A 16,079-nucleotide genomic window follows, 5' to 3' on the forward strand; every position below is an offset into this window, starting at 1 on the left:
CCTCCCTTCTCCTCCCGTGGCCCCGTGTGTTACAGTCTCTCCCCCCCAGTTCGGGCTTGGCCTTCTCCCTTTTTCACAGTGTCTTCTGATGGACAGAAACGCTTAGGTTTAATAGAATCACATTTACCGATCTTTGGATGGTTGACGGCTTTCGAATCTTATTTGCACCCATATTTTCCACCCAACGTTCTAAGTTTTGCCGTAATCCCCCTGGAGAGGGGTGGGGGGTCATCTCTACCTCTGCCATGTGTCGCCAGTGTATGGGGGTGTCCTCTCTCTCCCTCCCTTTGGCAAGGGGGCACCGGAGAGGGGGCCGTCCGCCACCCTTGGTGGCCTGGGGCCTGGCTCCCGCCAAGGGGCAGCGCTGGCCCGAGGGTGTCGTGCCCTGGCCCGTCGTCAGTGTCCCCTCTGGCCCCCTCCGTCAGGACTGCACCATCTGCATGGAGCGGCTGGTCACAGCATCCGGCTACGAAGGCGTGCTTCGGCACAAGGGCGTGCGACCCGAGCTCGTGGGCCGCCTGGGCCGCTGCGGCCACATGTACCACCTGCTGTGCCTCGTGGCCATGTACTCCAATGGCAACAAGGTGGGCGGCGCGGGGGCAAGGGGCGGGGCCGGGACGCCGCGGGGTGGGGCCTCACCGCCGGCCTCCCCTGCCCCAGGACGGCAGCCTGCAGTGCCCCACGTGCAAGGCCATCTACGGAGAGAAGACGGGCACCCAGCCGCCCGGGAAGATGCAGTTCCACCTCATCCCGCACTCGCTGCCTGGCTTCGCCGACACCCAGACCATCCGCATCGTCTACGACATCCCCACAGGCATCCAGGTGAGGCCCCCGTGCCCCTGGCCCCCACCCCTCGGAACCCTGCACGGGTCCCCCACACCTGTCCGTGGCTCAAGCCTCTGCTGCCTGACCCCCACAGGGCCCTGAGCACCCCAACCCAGGCAAGAAGTTCACCGCAAGAGGCTTCCCGCGTCACTGCTACCTGCCCAACAACGAGAAGGGCCGGAAGGTGGGTGCTGGGAGGGTGCGGGGGTGTGGGAGCAGGCCGGGGACCCCCCTCACCCCCAATCCCTGTTTCCTGCCCTCACCGACACTGACCATCACCTCCTAGTGCATGTCCAGCCCCGCCAGGTGGCTTCACACACCTGGGCTCATTTCCAGCTTGAGGAGGTCAAGGTCTTGACCCCATTTTACAGATAAAGAAACTTAGCCTCAGAGAGGGCAAGTAACTTGCCCAAGATCACACAGCTGGTACACTACGGATCGTCTGCCTCCCTTGTTTTTCAAGAGAAGCAAGAAATTCTGATTTTCACGTGAAATCCCCAGGCCTTTGAATATTGCCAAAGAAGTCACAAGATGGCTGTGTAGTCAAGTGAACACAGCCGAGGGCCTTCAGTTGGAGACCCAGATGAAACGGGCAGATAGTCTGGAAAGAGCTCTCACTGCGGGCGGGAGGCGGGGGGGGGGGGGGGGGGGGGGGGGGGGGGGTCCCTCTAGGGAAGGAAGCGGCCAGGCTGGGCGCCCGCGGGAATGCCGCAGGGCTTAGCAGGTAGTGAGAGGGCCACAGCTCGGCCAAGGAAGGAGGGAGGCTGGGCGGGAGGGGCTCCAGCCACAGGGGCGGGGCTGCCCGCGCCCTCCGCTCACCGCCCCTCCTGTCCCCACTCCTGTCCCCCAGGTGTTGAGGCTGCTCATCACCGCCTGGGAGCGGAGACTCATCTTCACCATCGGCACGTCCAACACCACAGGCGAGTCGGACACCGTGGTGTGGAACGAGATCCACCACAAGACCGAGTTTGGATCCAACCTCACGGGCCACGGCTACCCGGACGCTAGCTACCTAGACAATGTGCTGGCTGAGCTCACAGCCCAGGGCGTGTCCGAGGCTGCAGCCAAGGCCTGAGGCCCGGGGGCGGCCCACCTTCCCTCCTGCTTTGCCCCTGGTCCGGCACTTGCCTCCCTCTGCCAGGCGCGTCCTGGTGGCCCGGGTTCAGGGCTGGGGAGGAGCCCGCGGAAGGAGCCAGAAGCGTCCTGGGGATTTGGCTGATGGCGGTTGGAACGATGGGAGGAGGATGGCAGGCCAGCCGGCTCCGACCCGCAGCTCCCTGAGAGGGTGGCGGAGAGAACACCGGAACCACAGTAACCTCCCTACGGAAAAGACAGAGCCCCACCCCCTCGCGCAAACACACGTGTCCTGGTGAACACACGCACGCACACCCACGTGCCTCTACTTACCCCCAGGCTGGGGGGAAAGAGACAGAAGACCCCTGTGATACTCCATGTGGACTCCCACCCGCGTCTCTATCATATCTGTGTAGGCTTGTCTGCAGGCGGGATTCAGCTCAAGCGCCTGGGGGAAAGGGGCCCCCCTCTGCTACCCACTGATGGGCACTTGTGGGCCCAGGGGGTAGAACCCCAGGTTAGTCAGCAGTTTTGCAAAGGGGCAGGCCAGAGAGAGGGGGACTAGAGGGACCTTGTTTTGTGCTTGTGTCTCTTCATCCTTCTGGGACTCTCACCTCCTTCTCCCCTCCCGTCCCCAGGCCTTATGTCTGTCCCAGATAAAGGCACTGTTCTCCTTTCCTCCCCATCCTGTCCTCTCCGCCAAATCGCTCCCAACGCCGAGATCCAAAGGCTGGATGAGGCCGAGCTTAGGCCCTCGGGTCTAAAAAAGCAGACCGGACAGCAAAGAGTCCATTTCCCTTTCTTGGGAGTGGCCAGTGGGGTGGCTGATGGTCTTGGCCAACCAGGGGCCTGTTGCCCAGGCAACTCACCAGCTCCGCCTCTGTTGATTGGCTGCCGCGGTGGAAGTCAGCCAAGATTTAAAGGGACGCCAGCGATTGCTCTTTGGAAAACCTACCCGTCCCACTGTGGGTGGAGAAATAAATGGTCTTTCTCCTCCTCACTCAGTTTTCTTTCCTGCCGAGACGGGGGCTGGGTGGGTGGCTCTGTTCCTGGGGGGCCTCTGGCCCACCCTCCCGGGGAGCTTGCAACAAAACGATGACCCCAGGACCACTGCCTCTCTCGGTCTTGGGCAGCTGGGGTTGGAGGGTCTCCATAATTCTCTTGTCCCCGGGTACGCAGCGGGTGTGAAGGTGGCCGAGGCAGAGGGTACCCAAGAGGACAGGGCGGAACGTGCTCTTCTCGAGCACAGCCCAAGGCAATGCACACAGCAGCTCCCTGGTACAATACTAGGAATGAGGGACTTGGGCTGGGGGGCTGAGAGCCTCGGAGAAAACACGGAGGAGCTGGGCGACATCGTGATCGGCTCCTGGAGCCCCAGCCCCTGCCCTAAGGGAGGAGGGCCCGGTTCTGTCTAGAGACAGAGCCCGGGATCTGCAACACGCTTCCAATCAGCCTCAGCAACGTCCCAGAATGCTGGGTGGCTGTGGCGGCTGCTGCGGCTCCAGGCGACACCTGCTGGCCACTCTCGGGATAGCGCTGCATCTTTCCTGGTCCCCCTTATCCCTAGATATATACTTTGGTTTCTGTCCCACCCTCTAGTCACACAAAACCAGAAATGAGTCCTTGGAAGCCTTTCGGTTTTCCCAGAGTGGGTGTTCTCATTTTACCCTCTGTGATTCATTCTCAAGATCTCACTTCAAACCCTAATATGCAAAATCTCCCAGCCCCATGATCTTCGAATCTTGTGTTCATCCGTATCACCTGGGAAACTTGTTAAAAATCCTGATCCCTGCACCCACATTCCCTCAGATTCTCATTCAGCAGATGCTGGTGGGGTCCAAGCATCTGCATCGCTAGCAGACAACCTAGGGGATGAGCTTTGGACCACAGTCTGAGAAACCCCTCCCTGGCTCCCGAGCCACCTCCGTGGAACCCAGTTTGACAGCCACACATCTAGACACTCCCTCCTTATTTTATACAGCATGAACTGAGGCTCAAAGAGGGGACAAGAGCCTAGCCCAAGGTATCCCAGGCTCCAGGGGTCTGAGTCTGGCGCACTGGGCTCCCAGCCCCCGTTATTCCTAAGGGAACCCGATTCTGGAAGCTTGTGGTTAGGACTCTCGGCCAAGGCAGGGCTCAGGAGGATCAGTGAGGTGACGCAGATCGGCAGACGTGAAAACAGGAAGGGCTGAGCCTCTTTCGTGCCTGTCTGGGCAACAAGGCCACGCGGGCATCAGGGATTCACGTCCGGCTGTATCCAGCAGCTCGGGGCCATGGCCTTGTCGGTGTGAGTAGAGGCCGGTCCGGTTTAGCAGAGACTTTCAGCTGAACCGGATGAGTCAGGCTCCTTCTCTCCCGTCCACTCCCAGCTGCCTCAGCCCAGAGACTGAGACTCATTCAGTACAAGGCCAGCCCCCTGCCAGAGGGCTTCCGTGCCTGGGGTTCTGGACTTGGGGCACAGAGACGGGGAGATCTCCAGAAGCATCCGCGCCGCAGCATCGACGAGGTACAGGGCAGCCGAGAGGGGCCGGGGTGCCCTGAGAGGGGCCCGATGGCCCCTTCCTCCTCCTTCCAGGCTGACTCTGGCATCTCCTCAGTGCCCCAGGGGACCCAGGGCCGCTTTCTGCTGCTCCCGCTGCTGGAGCTCCTCGTGGGCTCTGTCCAGATCTGCCAGCACCTCCAGAAGGCGGCCAGCTGCCTCTCTCTGCCGGGCCAGGGCTTCAGGACAGGCCCCTGGGAGGGAGACAAGGGGCCACGGGGGCTCAGCCGGGCCAGGGCAGGCTCCCGGAGCCCAGTCCCCGTGGCTTTTCAGGCTCCAGACCGGCCTTGTGCCCCCAAGAACCCACACACTCCATCCTCCCCACTCACCGCACCTGCTGGTGGACCGGAAAAGGGGGAGTCGGCGGGGGCGGGGGGAGGAAATAGGGGCGTGCTTGACAAGTTGTAGGAGGCGGCGGAGAAGGCAAAGAAAAGGGAGCCTCTTGACCCCTTACCCTCCTTGGCCCCCGAGGCCCTCATTGTATCCGCCTCCGGGCTTGTATCTATGTTGAAATCCTCCTGGAATTTCATCCTGGAAGTTGCAAGAGAGAAAAGACAAGGTTGGTCCCTGATCCCCAATCTCGTTCTCTACCCCAGAGGTTCTCTGCTGCTTGCAGGAGGCGTTACGGATTCCCGGTCGTCACCACCACCGCGACCATTGTCGTCATCACAGCAAAGACAGAGTGCAGACGCTACTATAAGCCCTTCCCGTGTATTAACTCACCTCGCGATCCCAACAGATGTATCTGAGGTAGGTACTTACTATTGGCTCCATTATACAGTCCACTGAGACACAGAGAGGTCAAGCACTCGCCTAAGGCTGCACAGCATAGTAACTGTTACCATTTACCGAAAACTAACTGCGACCAGGCATCGACAAAAAGACTTCACCTGTATTAGCCCATTTGACCCTCGGGACAAGTCCAAGAGGCAGGCGCTGTGACTGTCCCTACCTCCCAGATGAAAAGACACAAGTACAGAGAGGGTAAGCAACGGGCCCAAGATCACACAGCCAGTAAGCGACTGGCTCGGACTTTGAACCCAGGTCAGGCCAGCTTCAGAACCCGCTCTCTAAGGACTTGGAGCAGATCTCTGCCACTGACCGGTGGTGATGCCAACCAGGGGGGAAAAGGAGCACATCCACGGTCTGGGCCGGGTCCCAGGAGCCCGGAATGGTAAAAGATCCCGGACCCACTTCTGCACTAGGGCCAGCCCGAGGACGCCTCCCCGCCTCGCCTGGGGCCCGCACGCCCTGCCCGGCCAGGAAGTCAGCTGATGCACAGGGAAAGAATGAATAAATGAGCCGGGGAGGCCGTGGGAGGGTTGGGGTGGGGGGGGGGGCGCGGAGCTGGCCTGGCTGGTCACCACGGGGGAAGCGGAATGGGTGGGGGCGCCCACCTGAGCTGGTCCCGCCCCAGGAGCAGCTGCCGGTACACCATCTGGATCTCAGCGTCGGGATCCAGCGGGTCACTCCAGTCCCCCAGGGTGACGGCCGAGTGCGTGCGGCTGCAGCCGGCAGCTGAGGGGAACGCGGTGCTGTCAGCACTGCCTCCCGCCGCCCCTCCGGGAGCCCCCGTGGCAGAGGGTCGCCAAGCCCAGACCCTTCCGCGTCTAAAATCACTCTTCCCGCCTCCTACTGCCTTCAAGCCCCGCTGCCTCTCCCCCGCCCTGGCTCAGCAGAGCAGGAGCGTCCCCTCCCTCCAGCCTCCTCCCACAGGCCCGGCTCCAGCCACACAGGCCCTTCTCGACCCTTCAGCCCTCCCCGCGCCCCCTCCAGGCCTTTGCTCGGGCGCTTTGCTCTGCCTACGACCCTTCCTGACCCCATCCCAGTCTCTCCACCCTCACTGCTTATCGCCTACTCTTCTCAGGTCGTGTCTCAACAGCACCTCCTCCAGGAAGCCCTCCTTGATCTCCAACCCTGCGGCCGGCTCAGAGGCAGTCTCTGGAGCCTCAAAAGCCTCATTTTGGTACTTATAAGACCGTGGGACACTTGTCTGGTTATCCACCGGTCTTCATTGAGAGCGAGCCTTGACCACCGGATGCTGGGCCCATAGAAGGTGCTTTACAAAATCTCTCACACGCCATGCGCCCTAGGTGCCGGCCGGCGTTCTAAGTGCTGAGAACACACACTCAGTCCGCATAACAACCCTAGGAGGCAGGCACTGTTCCCGGCTTGAGGAGAGCGAAGCGCACAGAAAGGTTAAGTAACCCGCCTTGGGGGGGGCGGGGCACCCGCTGATTGACAGCTGGGGAGGGCGGAACCTGAGCCCGCCCCGCCCCCTCACCTGAGCGCTCGGCCTGCAGGCAGCAGGTCCAGCGCGAGCCGCGGAAGGCACCCGGGTGGCAGGCGGCCAGCTTGTCCGGGTTGGGGGCGCTGGCCTTGCGCAGGGCCGACAGCCACTGGTTGAGCTCGTTCACATTCTGCAGGGAGTCGGGGCGGGGGGGGGGCGGTCAGGGGTGGAGGGGGACCCAAGGGACGCCCTCCGTCCCCATCCTTGCGGTGCCTCACCTTGCACTGGAGGTAGGTGGTCCGCAGTGCCCCGGCGCCGTCCTGCGCCATCACCTGCATCACGTGCGGCAGCTGAAAGGCGCCCTCGTCCACGCGCTCCACGGCGCGGATGTGCGACACCGGGATGGAGAAGCGCATCTGGGAGACAGGGCTGTGGCTGCAGGGTGGGTCGGGGTGCGGGGCGCCCAGGGGCAGCTTTCCTTTGGGGGCGTGCTTCAGGGAATGAGGCGGGGGACGCGGGGGGGGGGGACACTCAAGCCTGCGTCTCTGTGATCTGCGATCTGTGCGTGTGTGTCCGCGCTCTTGTGCCGCGAGTCCCCCCCAGCCCTGCCCCATCACTCTCTAGGTAAGCCACCACCTCGCTGGGCATCAGTTCTCATCATCACCAGACGTCAGAGCAATCACCCGCACAGCAGCTGGGGCGTGCCTCCCGCACTCCAGCCTGTCAACTGCCACCAATGTCTGAGGCTGAGCCTGTGTGTAGATGAGGTCACTTGGCCCTCCCGAGGCCACTCAGCCAGTGGAGGCAGAATTGGGAACCAGGCATTTGAACTCTGGAATCCATGCTTTGCGGACAAAGGAGGAAGGATACGCTTGCGCACCCTCTCCAGCGTTCGCAGTCATTTATGGGCGTGCGGACAAGAAACGCGTCCCAGCACGGGCTCGAGCCGGTGCTGGACTTGAACGGCAACCCCGTGAGACCAGGGACGTTGGGCCTTGTGTACTGCTGTACTTCAGTGCCTGGAACGCTGTGTGGTATACAGTAGGCGCTCAGTAAATGTTTGATGAGTGGCTGAGTGAACGAATGTCGGCCCGTGCGTGCCCACACGGCCAGGCATGTGCCTCTGGGCGGGAACATCTCAGGGCGGTTAAGCACGGTCCGTGTCCCGTGCGTGTCCACGTCTGATGGGGAGCGTGTGCAGGTATAGGCCTGTGCCTGTCCTGGGCCCACGCTGGCCCAAAGGCGTGAGCAGAGCCTGGCCTGAGAGCTTGACTTGCTAAGTCTTTGCCCCGTTCCTGGGCCTCAGTTTCCCCCTGCCTACAAAGAGGCAGCTCTGTGAGGGAGAGCCCTCCACTGTGGGCTGGGGCCCCACCTGCCACTCAGGACTCCTGGAGTAGGAGAGAGTCTCCCCGCTGAGCCAGAAGTAACGCTTCTTGAAGGCAAAGCGTGGGGCCAGGCTGGCGGGCTCCTCCTTGCGCTTCAGCAGGTAACCTTCACGAACAATCACCGAGGGGGCCACCAGGGCCCTGGCTGGGCCCCCAGCCTCTGGGAAACGGGGAGGGGGGACAGTGAACCCCTCTTATCCTGCCCTGCCAGTGCGCCCAGGAGCAGGATTCTCTGCTCCCCCCCGGGAGGCAGGGGGATGAACGGGAGGAGGGGTGTCACTGAAGGTGGGGCGGGGAGCACAAAGTCGACCTGGAGAAGCCCTCCCCTGGAGCCCCACAGACAGGGGGCAGGCAGCCAGCGGGGGTGGGGGTGGGGTGGGAGGGTGGGGGGCGTGTCTTATGAAGTCAGTCCAGGGAGGGCCCAGGATCTAGCCGCCTGGGGAGCCCAGACACAAGAACCCTGCTATGTCACGACCAGGGCTCCGCCTTCTGACACGGGGCACCTGTGTGACTCACACCCAACTGTCTCTTGACGTGGGCCCCATGTTGTGATACAGACTTAACCCCAACTCTTGTGCCAAAACGTGTCCCATGCCCCATTTCACCCCACATCGAGGCCCAAATCCTTCCGGCTGCTTCTGAAGCCACACACAATCCACCCCCCCCCCCACCTCTCCTTTGCTCCCCCTCGTTCACTCCTCTACATTGGCTCTTCACTGTTGCTCTCTGTCCCCCCACCTCAGGGCCTTTGCACATGCGGTTCCCAGCCGGGAATACTCTTCCCGGGGATCTTCATGGCTTGCCCTCGGTCTTCCTTCGGGTCTTTGCTCTAATAGTACCCTAGTGGGGCCACTTCTGGTCATCCTACCTAAAATTCACCCTGCCACCCCCCACCCCAACATTTCCTTCCCTCCTTTGTTTTTTCTACTTATCCCCAACACACTATGTTATTCGCTAACTCAAATTCTGTGGTCCCCGTTAGAATAAAACTTCCACGAGAGCAGGAATTTCTTGTCTCGTTCACTGCCGTCTCCCCGGCACCTGGAACGGCGTCCAGTAAGCACTTAATAGATATTTTTTGGTTGCGCGACACCACGTGACGGTATCCACCCACCACACCGGCCGCGGTGGCCTGGAGGACGGGGCCTGGGCTCTGTTCATCTCTGGGACCCGGCACAGAATGGGCCAGGGAGTGTTAGCTGACTGACGAGCTGACCCACAGGTCCACAGTCTCAGTGCCGGGGCGGGCAGGGGTAGAGCAAGGATGGGTCCCAAGGGCCAAGGAGAGTGACAGGCCAGATGTGGCAGAGACACAGGGACTCACCCTCCCCGTCCACATCCACCAGCTGGTCCAGGAAGTCTCTCACACGTGAGATGCTCTGCAGCAGGAAGGGGTGCAGGGGGGCCATCCATAATTCCTTGCCCTGGCCCAGCTGCTGGCCCAGGTTTCCGATGCTCTGCACAGCCTGGCACAAAGAAGCAGGGGACGCCAGGGCCAGGGTCACTTCAGGGGGAAGGGCCTTCCGTGGCCCCAGGACGGAGCGCCCAAGTCCTAACTCCCAAATCAGTGCTCAGTGCAAGGAGACTCATAGCAGCACCTGCTTTGAGTCATATCTACCCCTCCCTGGGGGACAGATACGCACCCCCAGCACCCTTACGCTGTTCCCTCCGGAGCTCAGTTCCCCCGCCCAGGACCGCCTGACCCCTATCATGCACACTTTGGAGCCCATCAGAACCTCAAAATCTGGGGCTCCTGGCTCGCTCAGTCAGAAAAGCGTGAGATCAAGCCCTGCATCAGGCTCTGCACGGGGCGTGGAGACTGTTTGAGATTCTCTCTCTCCCTTTCCCTTTGCCCCTCCCCCACTTGTGCTTTCTCCCTCTCTCTCTAAGGAAAAAAAAAAAGGGCACGACTCTTCATCTTGGGGTTGTGAGTTCAAGCCCCCTGTTGGCTATGGAGATTGCTTAAACGAATAAGAACTTTCAAAAAACCTAAAAAGGAAAAGAACTTCAAAACATGGCCACTTCGCCAATGATGGCCTAATTCATACTAAGGTGCATAGGACGACTAGCCTGCTTCCCACTTTCCTCCTGAAAGGGCAGAATTTTCGTTTCAAGAGAAGAAGTTGGATAATGGAATGAACGCCTTCACACTCAGGATGGAAGGCTAATGGGTGTTTCAGACAGGTTTCTCTGGGTCTCAAGCCATTTCAGCAGGTTTGGCCTTCCGGCTCCGTTCCTGTGCTTTTCCCTGGCTAAGAACACCCAGGATGTGGGACTCCCTTTCCAGCACCTTGGCAATCAGTAGCAGGGAGCGGCTGGTCTGGGGATCCGCATGCTGGTCCCGGAGGTCAAACAGCTTCGGGGTAAGGATGGCAGGGGCAAAGAATCGCAGGAAAAGAAAGCCACTTATGGCCAGGTACTTCGCATCCTGCCAAGAGGAGCCGCAGGTGAGAAGAGCCCCCCGAAACCCACATCCCAGACGGGGAAACTGAGGCAAGGGAAAGTGGGATGGGAGATGGGCCGGGAGATCACACTGGTCCGCCAAGACGGCTTTTTCTCTCTGGACCTCAGCTTCCTCCCCTGGAAAGCAGAAGAACAATACTGATCCTCCACTGCAAGCACCGTGCTTAGGGCCCAGCCCCGTGAAGGAAGCACCATCATCATTCCCCGCTCACGGATGAGGAAGCAGACGTTCAGAGACTCCAAGTGACTTGCCCAAGGCCACACAGCTGGGAGTGGCAGAGCCGAGATTTGAACCCAGGCAGGATCTGAACACGCAGCTCTCCATCACACCCTCCGGCATTCGACCCCCAGTACTGTGCTGAGTGTCAGGACTACTCTGAACGACCGACAGTCCTAGGGGGTAGGTGCTATTATCCCCATTTTCTGGATGAGGAAGCGGAGGTTCAGGAGAGAACCCGGTCTGGCTGGCCCCTCTGTGTGAGTCCCGGGCCTGGCCCACCCGCAGACAAGGCTGGTTCCTCCAGCTCCAGCGGAGGGAAAGCAGAGAGAGGGCGTGCCTTTATCCTGGGTGCCTCTGGCTCTCCCCAGATCACTCCCCACCCACCTTTCACACTTGCCCAGCTGTATTTAGCCCAAAAATGTGCTCCGGTATTTATTTAGGGGTTGTATTCACACATGAGACAATACTCTCCCCGTCTCCTCTGCGCTGACGGTGAACCCTGCCTAAAGCTGGATGCCTGACACTGCCCGGAAGGGGGGGTCTCTGCCCCCAGCCCCGCTCCTCTGGACCCCTGAGCTGCCCCCGAGGCCACCACCCCCTCAACTGCCATATTCCAGGGTAAGTTTAGTCTTCGAGATCAGCTCTTTGACTTCCTCCTTTCTTAAGGAGGAATGGGTGTCAGGGTGGCAGAGAAAGGGGTTCCCCTGGGTTTCCATGACCCCATCCACCCTCATGGGCCTGAGGAAGTCCCTGCTCCGTGCCATGGCCTCCGCCCCTCCGTGGGAGCTAAGGACCGGGGGACACTTGGGTGTCACCGATACTGGGTTCCCCACAAGGGCCAGGCTGTCTGGCCTCCCGCTCCCCTTCCCTCCCCCCATCACAGCTCTGTTCCACTTAGCACCTCCAGTCCAGGCGACAGCCTGGCAAAGTGGGGCGTAAATCAAGCGACGTCCCAGTTTGGAGGCCGAGAGCTCACTCCTCAGCGGAGGCTGAGAGGAGAAGGAAGGGACCCCCGCTGGGAGACCAGAGGCCTAACTTTGAGTCCACCACCCTTGGCCGAGGCTCTTTAACCTCTCTGGGCCTCAGTTTCCCCATCTGTAAGCAGAGAGTGGGGAGAAGTATGGCATAATCAAGGGCTCTTAGCTCAAGCTGTAGGGACTGGGCCGTTACATCTCCAACATTTAGCAGGTCTTAGATTATTCGGCAGAGTGAACCCCCCGCCCCGCCCACATTTCCATTACATCAGCGCTCCATTAAGAGCTGGCCTGATTTGATGTCATTTGTAAGTGAGGCCAACAGCCACCTTGGGAGGCACACTGACCATTAAACCAGGGGAGCTCAAACTGGTAACCCACAGGCCAGGCCAGCTGCCAACGCGTAGTAACTGGCTCAAAGTTTTGTCATGTTGTTCTTGTTTTTAGGTGAACTGGAGTCAACGTTTTATTTTTTGGGGGGGATATCTTTTTATTTAATTTTTTTTTAAACGTTTATTTATTTTTGAGACAGGGAGAGACAGAGCATGAACGGGGGAGGGTCAGAGAGAGGGAGACACAGAATCGGAAGCAGGCTCCAGGCTCTGAGCTGTCAGCCCAGAGCCTGACGCAGGGCTCGAACTCGTGGACCACGAGATCGTGACCTGGCTGAAGTCGGACGCTTAACCGGCTGAGCCACCCAGGCGCCCTGGAGTCAACCTTCTAAAAATGAGCGACCTCACATAAAATCCAGAATGTTGGCTTTAAAAACTAAACCCTGGGGCGCCTGGGTGGCTCAGTCGGTTGAGCGCTCACTTTGGCTCAGGTCACGATCTCACGATCCAGGGGTTCGAGCCCCGCATCGGGCTCTGGGCTGACAGCTCGGAGCCTGGAGCCTGCTTTGGATCCTGGGTCTCCCTCTCGCTCTCTGCCCCTCCCCTGCTCGTGTTCTGTCTCTCTCTGTCTCAAAAATAAGATAAACATTAAAAAAAAAAAAAAAGAAAAAAGGAAAGAAAGCAAACTCTGAAGAGCTGGCCATGCCGGGTCCCCATTCCCGCCTGGCAATAAGGGATTGAATTCTGCAGCTGCCCCCTTAAGACAAGCTGTGGGGGCTCCAGTTTGCCACAGTCCCTACGACGCCCTAGTGCCTGCCCCACACCTTGACTGCTTCGTTCATTGATCTCACCTTCCTGAGGCCTGCAGCCCTCGCAACTTTTATATTAACATTGGCAAAGCAGTAACACATGCAGGGATTTATCTCTAGACCACTTGGGGCATCTGCTACAAAGCACCTACTGTGTGCCGACATGCCCTCTCTCTCTCTCTCTCTCCCTCTGACAGCTGAAGTTAAGAAGCACTTACTTTGTGCCAGATTCTATTATTTGGTGGTTTCGAGCAGATTCAGCAGCCAGATGCCTAGATGGATGTCTATCCCAGCAACACCCCTTCCTAGCCATTTAACTTAATCTCTCTGGGCCTCTGTTTCCTCCTCTGTAAAATGGGAGAATACTGGTACCCACCCCATAGGGTGGACGGGAAGGCGAGGTAAGGTAATGCGCGAGGAAGAGGAGGTCCCACCCAGGGTAAGGACTAGATACAGCATTCGCTGCTGCCATTATTATTATTATTATTATTATTATTATTATTATCTTTATCATTTTCATTATTACTGCCCCTGGATCCCAGACCCACAGACCCAGATTCTGTCCCACCTCTGCCCCGCCTCTCTGTACGCCCCTGGACAAGCTACTGCTCCTCGCCAGCCTCAGTCTCCCCATCTGCTCCTTGGGAACGGGTGGCCCACCTCGTGCTCCGCCTGGGGGAAGCGCTTTTGCACGCGCTGGTGCAGCTGCTTGAAGGCGAGGCGCATGGCAGGCGGGCAGCGCCCCACGGAGCCCACAATGGCATCCACGATGGGCCCCAGGTAGCCCGTCAGCAGCCCCAGGCTGGCCTCCCTCACATGCTCCTCGGAGGGTGCGCCCTTGAAGGAGATTCTCCTGGGGAAACAGAGTGGCCGTGCCTCAGAGTCCAGCATCTGTCCACTCAAAACCCTCCGCCAGCCCCCACCGAGCTCAGAGCACCCACCTTCCCCTCTCACCCCCATAACCTCCCCTCCCACCATTCGCACCCGGGTTCTTGTTGCTGCTTAAAAAAACACGCTGAGCTCATTCCTGCCTCGGAGCCTTTGTACCTGCTGTTCCCTCTGCCTGGGACACTCTTGTGCACACGTTTAGCTTCAGCGTGCCCGCCTCAAAGAGGCCATCCCTTCCCCGTCACACGTCATCACACACCCCGGTTCGGTGCCTTGTCAGCGTGGACATGCCGGACACACGCTCCCACCTCAGGGCCTTTGCACGTGCTGTTCCCCCTGCCTGGGATACTTCCCCTCTGGATCTGTGCACACCTCCCTCTCTCACCTCCTGCCAGTCTTTGCTGAAACGTCCCCTTCTCTGTGAGGCTTTCCCTGTGACCACCCTAGGGAATATTGCAAGCCTCCCCCTAGAAGACGGACTTGCATCCGCTTCTTCCCCGCGGGGCATCAGCGTTCAGCCAGGATCTGGCGCCTAGTCGGTTCTCGGCAGCTGTTTTTACCGAGGGGGTGATGGGATAGCACTTTTCCCCTTCCTTCTCGTCCCCACACAGGTGTAGGGTCCGTCTCGCCCACCTCAGAGCCGGGATCTGAACCCGGGGGCTCAGCTTCGGAGGCCCCCCCGCGACCACTACCCCTTCCAGCCGGAGGAGCTCGGTGCTCACGGCTGAGGCTCTCGGCCCGAATGCAGGGCTCCCCAGCGGCCGGGCCAGAGGGAGGGGGAGGTGGTCGGCACAGACCCAGGCGGACAAGGCTCCGGGCGGACAAGGGGGCTGTCAGAGGGTCGCGGTTCACCCCTCGGGCTTCGCTCACCTGGTGCGACCCAGGTCTATCTTGCAAGGGTCCAGCTCGATGTATCTCTTCTCCTCGAAGACGCGGTTAATCACGGGCTTCAAGACCTCGTGCAGGTAAGGCATGCCCACGAGCTGAGGGCAGGGGGCGCCGCGTGGGGCAGGAGCTGAAGATGAGGCTAAGCCGTGCCCATGAGCCAGGGGCGGGGGGGGGGGGGCAGCACGCGGGGAGAGGCTCAGAGGGAGACTGAGGCACGCCCAAGAGCGCGGGTGGGGGGCGCTCTCCAGGTGCGACTCAGGGCAGAGCCAGGCACCAGCCACCAGCACCCCAGCTCGGCCAGCCCAGCTCCGGGGTCCCGGGAAGCACTGGAAAAAGAGTCCCCTCGAAGGAGCCGCCTCTGGGCCCCGCCAGGCCTCTTGCTCACCTTCATAAACTGTTCCATTGACTTGGATGCCAGGGAGTTGGAGCGGAAGAGGGTGTTGGGGTCGGCTGGGAGGGCAGAGGGAAGTGTCCGCTGGGATCGGGGGGCTGGATCCACCCCACCCCGCCCACCCAAGGAGGGAGTCATGACGTTCCCGCCTCAGGAACCAAGGAGAGCTGTAATATCAACTCCATGCACAGTGGAGGAGCCCAGCGTGGTTAGATGAGCTGCCTAAGGTCACACAGCTCAAGAGCGGCAAAACCGGGGCCCGAACCGGGGACTGCGTCCCCACTGGCTGGCAGTGCACAGTGTACGGACTGCCCCCCCCCATCCACACACATAGGAGCCCCTGACCTCGGCCTGAGGCTCCCCGTCTCTCCCTCAGAGACCTTGTGCCAGCCCCTTCCTTGAGGAGTGACATCTGGGGCTCATGCAGGCAACTCACTGGTCCGGGTCACCTCGCGCCGAGTGAGATAGTCCAGAAAGGGCCCGGCCAGGCCCTGGCCCAGAAAGAGCTTCACCAGGTTGGTGGCAAGGTCCTGGCGGCAGTCCCCTGAGGTCAGCTCCTCCAGCACGGCCAGGGGACTAGCGGCATCCTCCTGGGCAGGGACAGGAGGCAGGAGAGGTGGCCCAGGGTCCCGAGGGCAAAAGAGCCCAGGTAGGGATCTCCGAAGCAGGGAGAGGCCTTGGTGCCGGGCCCCGGGGGGACTGAGGCACCCACCTCTGCCGGCCCCCGCACAGCCTCCGTGAGCAGCTCCGTGAGCGGCCGGTAGTTGTGGGAGGGCAGGATGCGGTCCTCGAGGAGGCGCACCTTCAGCCGCAGGGCACCCAGCTGCCCCCTGACCAGGGTCAGGCCACAGGGGTAAGAGCATCAGGCGGGTGTGCACAGGGGCAGATGGCCAGGATAGGCAGGGGTGAACACAGATATAAGGAGCATGGACGTTAGCCAAACAAGGCAGATGTGGGCAGGTTCGAACCGATACTGACACGGAGAGACAGGAAGGGACGGGTACAGTCACGGGGCGCCTGGTGGCTCAGTGGGTTGAGCACCTGACCCTTGCGTTCGGCTC

General features: G+C 60.5%; 2 protein-coding genes across 6 annotated transcripts in view; one reads left to right on the forward strand and one right to left on the reverse strand.

The window, feature by feature from the left end:
• The window catches only part of DTX1 (deltex E3 ubiquitin ligase 1), a 35,243-nt gene extending 32,344 nt beyond the window's left edge, over positions 1 to 2,899 (forward strand). Inside the window, exons 7-10 of the mRNA XM_045458261.1 lie at positions 426 to 584; positions 661 to 822; positions 920 to 1,009; positions 1,676 to 2,899. Coding sequence (XP_045314217.1) covers positions 426 to 584; positions 661 to 822; positions 920 to 1,009; positions 1,676 to 1,900 — 636 coding nt within the window. The 3' untranslated portion in view covers positions 1,901 to 2,899. The remainder of the gene's footprint in view (positions 1 to 425; positions 585 to 660; positions 823 to 919; positions 1,010 to 1,675) is intronic.
• Positions 2,900 to 3,534: 635 nt separating this feature from the next.
• The window catches only part of RASAL1 (RAS protein activator like 1), a 30,744-nt gene continuing 18,199 nt past the window's right edge, over positions 3,535 to 16,079 (reverse strand). For all 5 annotated transcript variants that reach the window (XM_045458257.1, XM_045458259.1, XM_045458256.1 and 2 more), the window contains 13 exons: positions 15,731 to 15,848; positions 15,455 to 15,608; positions 15,013 to 15,077; positions 14,610 to 14,722; positions 13,512 to 13,704; positions 10,344 to 10,481; positions 9,378 to 9,519; positions 8,041 to 8,213; positions 6,947 to 7,084; positions 6,723 to 6,858; positions 5,836 to 5,956; positions 4,893 to 4,969; positions 3,535 to 4,632 (listed from right to left, as the gene is read on the reverse strand). In XM_045458257.1, the coding sequence (XP_045314213.1) occupies positions 4,493 to 4,632; positions 4,893 to 4,969; positions 5,836 to 5,956; positions 6,723 to 6,858; positions 6,947 to 7,084; positions 8,041 to 8,213; positions 9,378 to 9,519; positions 10,344 to 10,481; positions 13,512 to 13,704; positions 14,610 to 14,722; positions 15,013 to 15,077; positions 15,455 to 15,608; positions 15,731 to 15,848 (1,708 nt within the window). In that variant the 3' untranslated portion in view covers positions 3,535 to 4,492. The remainder of the gene's footprint in view (positions 4,633 to 4,892; positions 4,970 to 5,835; positions 5,957 to 6,722; positions 6,859 to 6,946; positions 7,085 to 8,040; positions 8,214 to 9,377; positions 9,520 to 10,343; positions 10,482 to 13,511; positions 13,705 to 14,609; positions 14,723 to 15,012; positions 15,078 to 15,454; positions 15,609 to 15,730; positions 15,849 to 16,079) is intronic.

Source organism: Leopardus geoffroyi, chromosome D3 (assembly GCF_018350155.1).
Source record: "Leopardus geoffroyi isolate Oge1 chromosome D3, O.geoffroyi_Oge1_pat1.0, whole genome shotgun sequence".
NCBI lineage: Eukaryota > Metazoa > Chordata > Mammalia > Carnivora > Felidae > Leopardus > Leopardus geoffroyi.